The sequence below is a fragment of the Haemorhous mexicanus genome, chromosome 8 (assembly GCF_027477595.1).
Source record: "Haemorhous mexicanus isolate bHaeMex1 chromosome 8, bHaeMex1.pri, whole genome shotgun sequence".
In the NCBI taxonomy this organism is placed as follows: domain Eukaryota; kingdom Metazoa; phylum Chordata; class Aves; order Passeriformes; family Fringillidae; genus Haemorhous; species Haemorhous mexicanus.
The window spans coordinates 16,175,044-16,190,416 of record NC_082348.1 but is presented as its reverse complement, the minus strand read 5'-3'; the positions used below and the strand labels follow the sequence as shown (position 1 = coordinate 16,190,416).

The following is a 15,373-nucleotide window of genomic DNA, read 5'->3' as shown; positions in this document are numbered from 1 at the left end:
CTGTTTTTATCTCTGTTAGCTAAAAATTGCTCTAGACCAGGAAGTCAGTCCATTTATGACTGCAGGAGTCATGTAAAGCAGCGCAGGTCAGATGCTTTCCATGTAGATGTTAAAGGATTCCTTTTGGCTTTTTTTGACAATTAGGTGTACCCTCTTTGCCAGAATACAAGGTTAGTCCTCATATACAAAATCTTTTTTCAATAATATTCTGTTTTCAAGTTCTCTCTGCCTATACAAAGTGGTAATACTGGAAGCAAGAGTGAGACTCTGGATCTTTAGAAATATTGTGCTACTGTCTGATATAAATGATTTATGCTTGCCTTTTGCTCTACTGCTATTTTTAATGCTTTCAGTTGCCCAGTAGTTCACTGTGGTTGCACCAAAAAGGGTTTCCCTTCAGATTGGTCTTTGTCATGTCATAAAGTATGGAAAGCAACTGGAGTATGATAGGCATTACCATAACTGTTTTTCAAACTTCTGTTTCTGCAGACTACCCAGTTAACTGTAATGTGAAACTGCCCTTCATCTGTGAAAAAAATAATGCCTCCTTACTAGAGAAACATGATCCCAGTTACCGCCCAGTCCGAGGAGGTTGCCCTACAGGCTGGCATCAGTTCCGGAATAAGGTACAGAGATAACACAGATTCATCATCCTTGACTATTCCTCACAGTCCAGTAAGCTGGAATGCCTTTCTGCAAGAAAGGAGGAGGTAGCCCCTCTGTTGAGGAATAGACTAGAAATGGACTTTTGAAAACTAAGTATAGTGATTAAAATGATCTCCTCCCCTTTTGTCCCTTGTTCAGGATTGATGGTTTCTTAAATTCAGAGCATTCATTTTCAGATTGTTTTGCTTTCCCATCACCACACATTTAGGTCCAAGAACATTGGTTGTAGTGTCTAGTCTTGGGCTTCTTCTTTGAATGAAGAGAAGGATTCGAAAGGGAGAGGATGAGGTTTCTGTGGCAGAAGCATGTTGTGTCTCTTCTGGAGTAATCATCGGCAGGCAGCAAGTTGGCAGACACTATTTCCTGAGTTGCCTTAATGACTAAACTTACTTAAGAATTAGAGAGCAGCTTTTAAGAATTAATCAACAAGTCAGAATCCATAGTATTTATTAATTATTTCAGTACTACCTTTTAAGGCAGTCATCCAAAGTCTTAGTGAGACTCATTCCTGTTGTTTGCTCCACCATTATTCTGTACATGAGCATCAAATCTGCACATTACATTGTGCCAAGGTTTGCAAACTTACTTCACATCATTGCAGAATAGACCTTGGAGTTCCCAAGTAGTTTTTCCCTAAAGGTAGCTTATTACAAGTTCCTGACCAGCACTACCTGACTTCAGAGTTCATATGAGAGTTCTCATTCCTAAAACAGAACATGATTCTGAGGTGGCAAATAAGAATTACTGAATATGAGTGAGGTGTTAGTCAGGGGGATCGTTTATATTTAGCTACTCTGCTGAACCAAATAAATGTTTGCAGCTAGTATCAGGTCCCTTGCTTTCTGCAAAACAATTGTTATATTTTCTTGCAGGAAATGAGAAATGAGTTTTTAGTGTTGGTTTAAGATTTTTGATCTATGTCTTAGGCAGAATGGTATGATGGAAATAATTTTCATTATATTTATTTTGCAGTGTTTTCTAAAGATGAAACCTGAACATTTAACATTTAGTGCAGCTAATGAAAAGTGTGTAACTTTTGGAGGCTCTCTTCCATCTATCTCAGATCAAGCTGACCAAGGTATGGTGGTGAACTGGCGGCACTCTAGTATGCAGCTTCTCTTCTATATTCAAAATAGTTCTGCTTAAGAGCTTGAGTATAAATCACTTGGTTATCCACAGGCATACTAGGAGCATTCTAAAAATCCAGGACTGATTAAAAATGTGTTGTTTGTTGTTTGCATCACTGGAAACATAACATGGAAATGCAGTTACCAGATATTTGAACCAGTTTGAAGAGCAGCTTTTCTATATGATCTTAACCTGTTACAAAAAGAAATAAGTTGCAAAACCTTGCACTGAGAGTTGAGCATAAAAGGGTCATCACTGAATGAAGAATTGTTCAGCTTTCCTAGCTAAAGCATAACTGAGACTGTAGACTTTGCACTGGGAAAAAGCACCTTAGAAGCTGCTTCCAAGAGAAGCTCAGCTGTGTATGTGGGAGTGAGGTGGCAAATACAGTGCCAGCTGGAGCACAGGACCCTCTGTTTCTGCATGTGCTGAGCAGCTTAAGGTGGCAGTGTGCCCAAAATGACCCCCTTTGAGCTCTTCAGGACACTGATGAGAGGATGGAAAGCAGGAGGGCTGGAAGACACAACTGTTTCACCCAAATTAACTAAGGTCAATGAGAGAACTGCAGTGAGGAAGAAATGAGTTCACATTGGCTGCAAGTAATGTTCAGCAATGAACTGATGAATGATATGGCTGAATTTGCAACTATATACTTGTGGATAATGAAGAGTTCTCTGAGGGTGTATCTGAAGTAGCTCAGTTGAATTCTGCAATGCCCACAGTGCATATTTTCTTTATAAGCAAATAACCTCTTGCCAAACAAAATATGGTAAATAGACTAGAGCAGTCAAGAGTGTACCTGCAGGCAGCAGCTTAATGCTAATTTTTTATTACTGCTGTTATTGGGGAGGAATAGGGTTATGTACAGGAATATACATGTCTCAGGCCTGTGTGTTTTTGTATGTATTTAAGGTTGGGAAAGCACAGCCATTCTGAAATGTAAGGTAGCAGGATCCCTTGTGTGATTTGGTGCATTTGGAAGTGTTTGTTATTGTGCCTTGTTTGTTTTTCTTTTCTCTGTGTAGTGGAGACCACCTATATGGAAAGGAGACACAGTCCTCTTAAAATGTGCTTCTTTCTGTGGGCTGCCTCTACTTCTCCTGGTGGTATTGGGGGCTAGCCCTGACCTGCAAATCTACAGTGGCTTTGTCTCCTTCAGAAAATAGGCTGTGGCTAGTCTGGCATGTGACCAATAGCTGAAACATGTCAGCAGTAGCTAATTACAGCTTTGATTTATCTTCCTAAACTAGTCAAGTTTAGTGAATGCCTTTGGTGCCTGAGGGGTTCCCAAAGCCCCTTGTTTCTTGCCAGAATGCTCACTAAGAGGGGTCTGATACAAGGTTTACCTGGCTCAGTTTTTTAAAGCGAAATCTGACTTCCTTTGACCTGTCCTTCTGTCTCTGATGGCGGGGTGGACAAAGTCTGCCAGAATCCAAAAAACATTCTGATTTATGATAGGTAAAATAGAAAGATGGGAGATAAAACTTCCTCCATCAATTCAGAAAGGGCAGCAAGACAAGAGAAGATCTTGCAGGCTTGTGGAAAAGCAGCTTCTTAAATTTGTCTGTGAATGAAAGACTCTCAATTAGTTGGCAAAGGAACAGGTTAAATCACCTAACTTCTCCTCAGCTCAGAATTTGAAGGACAAATACCAATAGTCTGCTTCTTTCAGATAAAATCAATATGAAAGGTGTTATCAAATGGAAGGAAGGGATGATAAGCATTCATCAGTCATGAAGGGTTGGAAAAATTAAATTAGCACAAACAGGGATTGCCTTGTCTTACTTAGACGAAGTCTTCTTTTCGAGGTTTACTGTTGTTTTCCTAACCACAATATGTACATTTACTCTTCTGTCCAACAGATTATATAACATCCTTGCTTCCTGGCCTGCCAAAAGATATTTGGATTGGTTTACAGTTCCTGTTCAGTACAAGGGAAAACAAATGGATAGATGAGAGTAGACTGTTGTATAGTAACTTTCACCCACTGCTGACAGGGAGATTAAGGAAAATTCCACTGGATGTAAGTTCTGACTTTTGACTTCTTTTGCCTATTGAGTAATGAAATTTGGAATGTTGTGTTAAAACCCCCCCCCCATGTAACAGACCAAGTTCCCCAGTTAGTCATTTTAATTGGCCAACAGGGTGGCTGGCAGTACTGGAGTTCTGTTTACCTCTTATTGGCTGACAGCTTCTGAAATGTGTTTAGCTTAGGAAAGCTTTCTGAGTCCAGGCACCTGGTAGCGTCTGTAAAACAGGTAAGCTGTATAAGCTGTATTGCACCACTCCTTTGAAACTTCTTAAACAAGTTCAGACAGCTGGGGTTCTGCTAGACTCATGTTACTTCACCTCTACACAAGTAAGTTTATACCTTATTTGAGTCTGATAAGGATATTTCTGTTTCCCAGCTTTTTGATGAAGAATTTAACAATCAATGCGGCGTAATCCTCAATGATCCCAAATCCCAATATGTTGGAACATGGAATTTCACTGCTTGTGCTGACAGGCACTTCTTGGGTGTATGCCAGCGGTCTGTAGGTAAGTCTGGAGAGTCAAAATAAATTGCAGCCAGAGTTTAAACTTAAGGTGCATGTGCCAGGAGACTTTAGTGCATGTAAATGATTTCACTTGAAGAGCAAGATTCTTGTAGAGACTGAGCAGGTAAATTCTAGAAAAGCAGAGTGTAGAGGAGCATCTGGGGCCTGTTTTGTCAGCCATGCTGAATTTTCCCTGTTGTGTTTCATAGCCCAGTTCAGGGAGAGTCTGTTTTCCTGAGAGACTTTGTGCAGTCTCAGTGGAATTACACTTCATCAGATGTTCTGTGTGTATAGAGCTCATGTACACTGAGGGGTGGAACAAGTGATTCCTTTTTCCTTTTCAGAACTCTGGAAGTGAGAAAGAAGCCCTAGGAAGGAATCTCACAATATTTATATCCTCCTTAAATACATCCTCTGTCTTTTAGTTCTATGAGAATATAAAGTATCATAGACTCTTAATGTTGAAGTTGGTCTCTCCCCAGAGCAAACTTGAGAGTTGGTGTGAGTGGGATTTTTTAATCTGAACTAAAAATAATATTCAGATGTCCCCGTGCGGGTTGGCCAATACCAATTACTGGAATAAGATCAAACACATGTAGTTATTATGTGCATTTAATTACTGCTATGGGCTAATGTTCAGCATACCCACTTCTAAGTAGGTTCCTTTATATAAATAATCCTTTTAAGTGATGAACATGCTAGCTTCTAAAAAAGAATCAAACACAAAGAAACCTAGGTGTACAAAACGCCCAAGACTACGCCCACCTTTTTCATTCTCAAATAGGCAGAGATTTCCACCTCCTACCCCCCACCTCCATTTGACATAGAAAATCTTCTTTACTCAGTGTAAAGATTACACTGAGTAAAGGGAAATTCTAAGTGTTAAGATTAGAAGTTTGGATGGGAGAGATGTCATAAAAATGTGAAAAGGAGACTTTTATGAATTGGATGTTGACAATGTATTTGTTTATATCAATCTCTTATTAGTCTGGAGTGACTAAATACCAATGTTTCTTTGCCATAGCTGTAGAAAGTGTAATGAGGAAGGGTTTTGGACTGACAGAAAATGTGTCCTGCTGTGGTCTGGTCTTATACTGTGTTAGGGATCTAAGCATAGTTTGGGTTGGGAGGGACCTTAGCAGGTTGTAGGGACAGCTGTGTGAGTCAAAGCTGTCTAGGGCTTTATCATCAGGAAAAAGATGATTCATGTTCATTGGAAATCTTGGCATGACTGTGTTTTGCAGAATTTCTTGAGATGGTAATCATCAGCAATTATTTTTTCAGAAATGAACATTTTGCTTACTGCCTTGTTTCCAATTTGGTACCCCTTGATGTGTGATGGCACCCTGGGTTCCATGGTTCTCTTTTGTAGCTGTTTACTAAGGGAAAGCATTTGGCAGCTGACAAACTACTTGAAACAATCTGTTTGAGCCTTGTCAGTTTTCTGATCTATTGAAAGCTGTAAATATCAAATTAATATTGTGTTTCTGTCATCATGTGTTTTGGAAAATGGCCCTGTCAGCTTATCAATCAGCCATTTATATACTGGTATTTATAGAGTGATGCCTCCCCTCACCCTTTGCAGACCTTTTTCTACTTCAAGTATTTTAAATATCAGGAGGGTTCTGCCTTTTGCAGAACGAATTTCTTTTTGGTTATGTATAAAGCTTTTGGGGTTACCATTTGTATGCTTAACCCTGCCACCCACAGGGGTTTTTGCATCTTCTATTAACTGCAGTAGCCATGCATCGCGGAGCTGTGCCTTCAGGTGTGGTGCTGGTAACTGTGATAACACTCTGTGCTCAGAGCACAAATAAGGAATTATCTCCCTCCCTATGCAAGCTGGATTTTCTGCAGTTAGTTAAGTGGAGGTGAAAACAGTTCTCACTATATTCATGGATGGCAGGAAGGAGTTCTGGGACTGGGCTGTACCAAGATCTGCATAGACAGGTTCTGTGGCCCAGTAGCTTTGCATAGGCATAAATCCACAGGCTCCACAGAGATAAATGAGTCAAGTTTAGCTGTTGCTATATTACAGCAGAGAGCACTTGCTCTCACATTTGTGTATAATTGAAGTTAGAGAATATGTTTTTGATTCAATAAATTATTTAGCAATTAATTAAAAATACATATAAAAATATGTGAACCTAAGTTGAGAAAAAGATATTTAATAATACACTGGCTGAAAATAATAATTATTTTTAATATATATTTTTCTAAGATATCAATGATGTTTGCTTCTAATTATAATTATCAGCATAATCTACTATCTAAGATTTTTTTTTCCCAAGTGTAGTCAAACAGGTTTTTCTGATTATTACAAAGATATTGGGAGTCTAAAATGTATTACAGTATTTAACTACCTAATTACTGGACTTCTTTCTTATGTATAGGAACTGCTTATAACCAGACAGAGCAAGTCATTAATGAAACATTGAGCTATCAGAATGTTCAATACATGTTAATTCTGAAGAATTTGTCCTGGAATGATGCAATGGCTGCATGCATAAATAACAAGATGCAGCTGGTTAGCATCACAGATCAGTTCCAGCAGGCTTTTCTTGCTGTTCAGGCTGCTCTTCATAATTACCCACTCTGGACTGGACTCTTCAGCAGAGATGTAAGTTTTGTTCTTTCCTAAGACTGTGGCTTAAGGTAATTTCTACAGTTGTTTGAAACAAAACTTGAGTTTAAAAAATTCAGTGACAAATTACTTTCTGGGCTAAAAACTGTTTTAATTTAGGGGTAGCCATCTGGAGTGTCTCAATGTTTTAAACCTTCAGTTCTCCAAGTTACATATTCTTGCACTCCACTGGATGAATTGATGATGATGATAAAGTTATTTTGAAAGACTGATGATGAAGGGATGTATTGTAGGGTGGCAGCAACATTGGTTACTGAGTCATCTCTTTTGTTTACAAGTGAGTAATGAGGTTGCCATTTAATATCATCACCACTGTTTACAGTACCACTCTAGAAAGATGACCCAAAAATCTGTTTTGAAAGGGTGAAACTACAAGTGGCAAATAAAATTCAAAATGAATCATTGAATACTTGTGGAAATACATTTTTGAAGTTTAACTTAGATTCTGTTCTACTTCATTTTATTTGTACCCATTTTGAGAGTTTGAGGAAGGCATCTCTGAGACAGGCTAGTGGGTTTTTCATTCTCCCTATGGTTTTTTTTGGTAAAAAAAATTAAATAATGCAGGAGGTGCTGCTTTTTATCTTTATTAGCTGGAGGACCTCTTGAAAATATTGTGGATTGAGAGGTGTCTCAGCTGTTAATGGGATGGCTTGGGCTTGCTGGCCAGGTTTATCTTTTTTGTCACACAGATAAGTATGGAGATAATTGCAGGAAAAAAGTTAGAATTATTTTAGAGGTACCTTACCTACACAGTATGGTGGTGTTCACTCAGCACTGAGGTGTCATGTTCTTCTATTGTCCGTTCTGAGCTACTGGATACTTTAGCAAATAGGGGAAAACAGAAATTTGAGTATATACTTAATGGAGAATATTTTTAAATTTTTAAAGGAAACAACCATTTAATCTTATTTAAAATGGGGAAACCAGACAACCTATTTTCCCATCTCTTTTCATTTTTTTATCTGTAAGTGAAGATCAAATGATTCATTTTGGGGCATATAGCTCACGCATGCACTGGCTTTTCACTACTGCAACACTTCATTATTTGGGCACAATTAAAATGTCACATGAAAGGAAATTATGCAACTGGTCAACAGAACTTGTTACTCCAGTGCTGAAATCAGTCACAAAAGAAAGATGCAAGATAAATTACACAACAGTAGGGGGATTTCCCAAAGACTTTCAAATGTAAGATTTTTGACCAATAGCGTGCTGCTTGTTATGTGGGGTTTTTTTTCCTGCATCCTCCAGGGCAGAAACAAGTCTGATGTATTAAATGAATTAAGTATTTAATAATTACTTTCAACTCAGTATAGAGTATCTGAGACTGAACTTTCTTCTCAGTTATTACCAGTTTTCCAAGATTAGTAGATGATATCCACCATTGCTTTGCAGATGCAAATTATGCAGTTTGGACATCCCATTGCTAGGCCTTCCTCCCTAAGTGCATTAGTAAAACATCACCTTTGGATAATTTGCCATTCAGCTAATTTGTATTTTTGCAACTGCAGAACTTAAAATAACAAAGCTTGTTATGTTGTGAGCAGGAAATCAGCTCATGAGGGCAGTGGAACACTTACAGTTCTCATCAGAGACACCGAAAATGTCTAGCCAGTGTAAATATAATATCATCCCATTTTCTGCACCTTATATTTTTTTTACTGTGTAAGCTCATCCCTTTTGCTTAAATAATGCTAGGGTGGAAAACATTATGGCTGGCTGGATGGGAAACATGTGAGTTTTAGTCGCTGGTCTGAAGATGATGAAGAAACAAATGAAGAATGTGTGTTTTTGGATACTGATGGCTTCTGGAAAACTTCAGACTGTTCCTCTGAAAATCGAGGAGCTATTTGCTACGCATCCGAAAGTATGTACGCTACCGTAATGATTATAAAAGTTGACTTTTATTTTATTATGAAATGAATTTAATGATCCCAGCTTGTAACTTCGAAATGACATTTTAAAACTTACATTTTCTTCAACAGTCTGATTTCTATGCCATTAAAAAAAAAAAACTGGCTTCAAAGACAGGGGGCATGCACCTGTTGGTCCTAATCTAATTGTACCTTAGAAATAAATTCAGCATGGATGCATTGGGTCAGTACCCTTATTGTCAACTGATCCTATCTTTGCGCTGCTTCTCTAAGATTGTTGCATACTAATCTCTCCCACTTGCCTGTGGGAGAAGATTAAAATATCTCTGTACTGTTTACATCTTAATATTGGAAACTCTTGAAATCTATTCAGTCATGGAAGCCTTCTGCAGGGAGAAGGTACATGGCTATATGGAGAAGGGTAGAAGGTTGACACTGAGTTGAAAATCATCATCTGAAGTTCACAAAACCTTTCTAAATACCTACTAATTAAAACAAGACAGGAATTAGTAGAATGTGTTTTTTTATTTCCAGGAAAGAGCTGTGCTAGTTGTGTATCCTTCAGAAAAAGATTTTTCTGAGAGATCATCACAGACTCCTTCTCTATGAGACCATAATGATTTGTTTTGGTTTTATTCTGTGAGGGGACACAAGCAGTTGTACATCCTGAGTCACAGTAAAGTGTGGTGTTATGATATCATTAACTATTTTGTGCTTACAAGCCAGGGAACTGCAGGAAGAGTCTTTCTCACTCCTCAAATATTAGATAAAGCCTTAGAACTAAGAGGTGTTGCTAGCTGTGAAGTAGCTTATTTGTTACAGTGATCTGCCTTGCACTAGAGGCAATAAAAGCTTTTGGTTATTGGCCTACACTTAGCTCTTTTATGTAAGGATTTTATTTTAAAACCTATTTAAAATAACTGTGAAAACTTACAAGTATCTGTATTCTTTAGTAGACCTTACTGCTGGTTTGTTACTTTAAAAAGATCACGATCATGAGGAAACTGAAAATAACACATTTCAAGGATGACAACTTAATTTGTCTTACATGTTTTTAAGTGGTACCTGAAAGTGCTTTGTGGGATGCCAGGCCAGGGGGTGTTATTCGTAATTCATGTCCTGATGTTGTCTTTTCTTTTTTTAGAGAAGACTGAAAAAGAACAAGTTACACAAGTGAAATGCCCACATAAGATCAAAAATACACCCTGGATATCATTTAGAAATAATTGTTACACTTTTATGATAACAAAAAATAGATGGAGAGAACTGAAGCCTCAAGAAGCTCATCATTTATGCAGGAACATGAGTAAGTACTTTGTCATACTGCAGGTATTTATGGACTTAGATTAGCTTGGAGGAGATGAGTGTTAGATCTGAGTCACTGTCTTACAATGACAGGCAGCAGAGTGAATGTGGGGAAAGGCTGTAGCAGTATGCAGCAGTGTAGCACTGCCTGATGCTGTTTGCCCTTGCACTATCCTGATAAAAAGTGCCAGAGCATGGATAGGAGAGTTGAGGAAAGAGGCAGTTTGGAGCTACTGAACTCTGAAATCTCTGAAAAATGGCAAGGTTTTGTGTTTGGTTGGGGATTTTATTATAATATGCCAGTTTTAAATAGTTTGGGTAATTGTTATAGCCTTGGCAACATTCTGGCTTTACAGTTACATTTACTTCGTGGTTTCCTGCTGCCTCCAGCTTTGCTGTGTGGAACACTTAAGTGAACAAAGTAAATAGACTGAAAAGCACATGGACATTTTCTGTCCATCCTGAATAAAGTATAACCTTAGGAACAGCTTTCCTCTTGTATTAAACCTTCAGACATTCATTTTTTAACTTAAAGGTGAATTTGTAAGAAAGTAATGTAAAAAATTTTCTACAGACCCCGAAGCATTTGTTCTGAGTGTTCGAGATGAAGAGGAGAATAACTTTGTTACTGAGCAGCTTCATTCATTCAGCGGTCTGGCTCTGTGGGTCTGGCTGGGTGTGATTTATGATGACAGTGGTAAGATTTCAGCGTTTGTTTTTTTCTGATTAACTGGATCAGAGACAAAATTTGCAGCACTAAGTGCATGTTTCTTGCATGTTTCAGTTTATAACTAAAGTCAAAGTGAATGCAAACCTGTAACAATGATTTATATTTGTACTTATATTCTAGAAGAAAATAACCTGACATGTTCTCTGAGTGATAATTAGATCCAATGTGTTCTGTTTAGTTTAGATTTGATTTCTCTGGAAAGCAGGACTTAAAGTGGCCAGGATGAGTAGTGCTAACATATTTAGCATTGGATATGGAACTGATTTAGAATAACTTGCAGTATCCCAGATTTTTTTCCAAAGTGAACATCTGTTAATATCATTAATATATTCAAAGTTAAATGGTATTTGTAGACAAAAATGCCAGTAGTTTAATACATATGCAATATTTTCCACAGATAAAGTTCTCAAGTGGTATGATGAAACTCATCTGACTTACAATAACTGGAGGCTGGGAAGACCTATCATAAAGAAGAACAGTTTTTTTGCTGGTGTAAATCTCGATGGGTTTTGGGATATTTATAATTATTCTCAAAGTTGGCATGCTAATCACTACAACATGTACAGTATTCTCGCCTGTAAAATCGAACGGGGTGAGTAGTATTGGAGTGTTGGGTGAGGGTCATAATTTAAATAATGGTTCCTGCTGAATAAGGCTTTGGTTTTGCCCCTAGTGAAACACATGGCACAGCTGTCATGAGCATCTGGGGTCATCTGGTCAGTCTGCATCACTGCTGTAATACTCTGATCAGGAGAAATGTGTTTGCTGTGCTCATCCAGTAACTGCTGAACTCAGTCTTCCAAGTAGCAAAAGTAAACTTAACTTGATAGAAGTGGCTTGTACTGAGCACTTTAATGCTTGAGTTACACTGAGATAGATGGATTTTGATGATTTCTGTATTTTTCCTAGTAACATGAAAGAAATGCACACAACATTTCTTCTTATTCTTTGAAATAGGACACCAACAGCACAAGCCTCCATTGCCCGACACTATTCCACATGGAAACAGAACATACAGGATCCTTCAGAAAAAATTAACGTGGTATGAGGCACTGAGATCGTGCCAACAAAATAACAGTGATTTAGCAAGTGTGCACAGTGAATCAGAGCAGTTATTTCTAGAAGATATTGTCAAACAGGATGGTTATCCTCTGTGGCTTGGGTTGTCAATTCATGATGTAAGTATATACTGTTGGGGATGTCAGTAACAGATCTGTAAATAATGTTTTGGACAAGATACGAAATATTGTCTGATGTTTTTTCCAGTTCCTTAAAATCTCTTTTCCATGTAGTATATTTTCAACCCTGTGTAATGTGTTAATATTAAATTTTGGTGAATATAGGCACACTAAGATATTTCTTCCTAATACCTGACAGTTTAGAATAATAGAGTGTTCTCTCATCATTCCTTGCAGCACAAGGAAGCATGATTTGCAGTGCTGTCTCTAGAGGCTTCAGACTTTATGGGCCTGTGTAGAATCAGATTTCATTAGCAAATAGAGACAGACAAGGCTGTGTGGAACCTGCTTAGCTGAGGTCAGGACTGGCTCTCCAGAGCAGTTCAGGAACAGGCTCTCAGTAAGTTGTGTCCATCCTCCCAGAAAACACAATAGCAGGAGGCAGCTGCAGATCTCCTTCCTACTCTGTCTGCTTTAATGTGGAGCCAAAAGCCTGTGGCCCTGACCCTGCTCCCCTCACTAATTGCCAGACTTGGTAGTGGTAGTTAGTTGGCAGGAATAGTCCTCTGCAGATATGTGTCATTTCTATGCATACCTAGGAATGGGTCCCTCCCAACTGATTCCTCATTGTCATGGGTTTCCAGGAATGTATCTGAAGTGGGAGATAGCACCGCAAACCATCCCTGAGCTGCCCAGTTCTACTCACTGCAGCTATCTTAACCGTTTAGCAGTTTGCAACATATCCACTAGTGTTCATACCAGGGAAGGCAGATTGCTTAAATGAAACAGCAGGGTGGAACCAAGTAAAATGTTCCCCAGAGGATAAAACAGGCATATTGCAGGTTTAAACTTGTGAACTGTTGTACTGTAGTGTACTTTCTCAGTTCCCACAAATAATAAAAATTTCTATGTTAAGAAAATGCAAACTATGTTGTACATTTATTGACTGTGAATTTAGATGAGACCACTTGCTCTTTATTTTATCACTCTACAAGGGACAAATATTGCGACATGACTTCATTCATGATGGATGAGATTTAAAGCACAGTCATATGTGGTTTAAAATTTTTGGTTTTTTTTCTTTATTAGGGAAGTAAAGCTAATTTTGAATGGTCAGATGGAAGTGACTTTGACTACTACCCCTGGGAATTAGAAAACTCAAATACTACTGAGAACTGTGTTCTTCTGGATACTAAAGGATTTTGGAACCGTACAAAATGTACTAATGTTGCTGAAGGTGCCATTTGCTACAGCCCTCCAAACAGTAAGTGGTTTTTTTAAGGTTTTGTGTAGTTGTGTTTACATGTTGTATTTAGAATTAGAAATTAAGGTTGAAATACTGCACATGATTCCCTTTTTAAGAAGAGTTTTCTATCAGGAATGATAAAACACTTTTTAATACTTCAGGGAGATAAATTCTCATCATTCCAGTGGGGAAACCTAAATCAAATCTGGTTACTTCTTGATTACCTGAGATAGGAATATCAAATGTGTGTATCTTTTCTAAATCAAAATACTTATCAAATATATACCATAAATATCAAAACCCACAAAAAATCAATTAAAAATTGTTCCCAACCCTTTGGGATTTGTCTTATGCTCATGTTTAAATAACTTCATCCATGACACAAGAAGAAGGAATGTAAACTAATTGAAGAGTGGTTGTTAGTAGGAGTAGTAGCCTTTGTTAATACTTATTGTTGTGTTATTCCAAAGACTGTGCACAAACTGCTGCAGCAGAAATAACATCAATTTCTTTGTCTTTGCAGAGAGAAAATCAGAGCCAAAGCAAGCAAGCAGAGCCTCTGGATGCCCACAGAGCAGTGGCTCCCTGCAGTGGGAACAGTACAGGGATCACTGTTACGCTTTTGACATGGCATTCTACAATTTTTCCGTATATAACGTGGAAGAGGCTAAGAGAATCTGCAAGAAGCTGAGTAGGTTTAGACTCTTTATGATATTACAACTTGTAATACAAGTCCACTATTTGCAAGGAATAAAACCCAATAACCTAAAATCTTATGCTGGTTATACTTCAGCTTTGCCATTTTTATGCTTCTTGAGTTTAGGAAATGCAATAGCTAGCTTTATCTTTGAACACCTGAGGAAAATTCTTACCAAATACTGCAACATGCTACAGATGATTGGGCACACAGGTATCAGTAGATAAAATGCAGGTAGCCAGTTGAAGAAGATTCAGAGGTTTAGTGCTTGTGGTTTGAAGGAAGAGGTTTTATCTGTGTGCAAAGTTAGTGCTGTTGGCAGGGCTTTCTTATTATATCCTTACCATAGCTGCTTGCTAATAGGGAGCTTGCTAACCTATCAAGTGGTTCAAAGGGTAGGTATGTTATAGATATTAAAGCATGTAACAAACTTAATGTAATGTCACGTTAAAGGATTTTCTGTCTTCTTTGCTGAGCTACACGGGGACTTGTATTGCAGAGACAATGTTAATTAGCTACATGGACAGGAGGTTTAATCACCCTAACGGAGAAGTTAGTGACTGATGTAACTTTCTTTTATGGAATTATCTTATGGTGTGATGTTAGACTCACTATTTAGGATCTAAAAACCCAGTCCTGGATGCAGTTTTCTGTTGAGTCAAATTTGTTCTGGTAGTTGAAAGAGAAAGCACCTGGTTTATATTTATATATACTTGTAGAGGATGGGTGCACTCTGAACATACCTCTCTAGCATGCCCTTTCCTCCCTCTTATTCCTTAATTACTGTACATAAAAACCTGAGACACAGTGGGAGGATTGATTTAGAAATTAACTTGACTCAGCAAAATGCTTAGTTTTTGTTCAACTATATTTTTGTAAGCCCTATTACTTGGGCAAGACTACTAATTCTTGACAGGCATATCTCTTGATATCTTCCGTGTATGTGGTCTGCAGCTGCGGTGAGTTTACTCCCATTTTATTCTGTATAACCTGGTAGAATAACAAGCCATCTGAAGCCATCTTGTAAAACATGCTGTATTTTAGGGGATGGCAGGTTCTTCTTTATTCAGAAGGTTATTCTTACCTAATTTTACAAGCCAGATCAGCAAATCCTTGCCCATAGTAGTTGTTCCCAAATAAATTCATTGTACCAGCACCATGAAAAATTGTGTAAATTGCAATTCTGACTGATTTCCTCTGCTCATTAGATCCTTCAGCAACCCTTCTGACTATAGTGGATGCTGAGGAAAATGCATTTGTGAGCACACACATAAAGGAACATGATCTCATCACCAAGAATGTATGGCTTGGCCTGGATCACAGCTTTAAAGGTAAGAAGTAGCAACAATGAATGAGCATGAATGT

The 15,373-nt window shown here is 38.1% G+C and overlaps 1 protein-coding gene across 1 annotated transcript in view; it reads left to right on the top strand.

Moving 5' to 3' along the window:
• LY75 (lymphocyte antigen 75) overlaps window positions 1–15,373 on the top strand; it is a 43,826-nt gene that overhangs the window by 25,019 nt on the left and 3,434 nt on the right. The window contains exons 21-33 of the mRNA XM_059852934.1: window positions 490–626; window positions 1,639–1,744; window positions 3,657–3,817; window positions 4,203–4,332; window positions 6,725–6,951; window positions 8,677–8,845; window positions 9,997–10,158; window positions 10,732–10,854; window positions 11,285–11,479; window positions 11,845–12,065; window positions 13,155–13,329; window positions 13,835–14,002; window positions 15,217–15,339. Coding sequence (XP_059708917.1) covers window positions 490–626; window positions 1,639–1,744; window positions 3,657–3,817; window positions 4,203–4,332; window positions 6,725–6,951; window positions 8,677–8,845; window positions 9,997–10,158; window positions 10,732–10,854; window positions 11,285–11,479; window positions 11,845–12,065; window positions 13,155–13,329; window positions 13,835–14,002; window positions 15,217–15,339 — 2,097 coding nt within the window. The remainder of the gene's footprint in view (window positions 1–489; window positions 627–1,638; window positions 1,745–3,656; window positions 3,818–4,202; window positions 4,333–6,724; window positions 6,952–8,676; window positions 8,846–9,996; window positions 10,159–10,731; window positions 10,855–11,284; window positions 11,480–11,844; window positions 12,066–13,154; window positions 13,330–13,834; window positions 14,003–15,216; window positions 15,340–15,373) is intronic.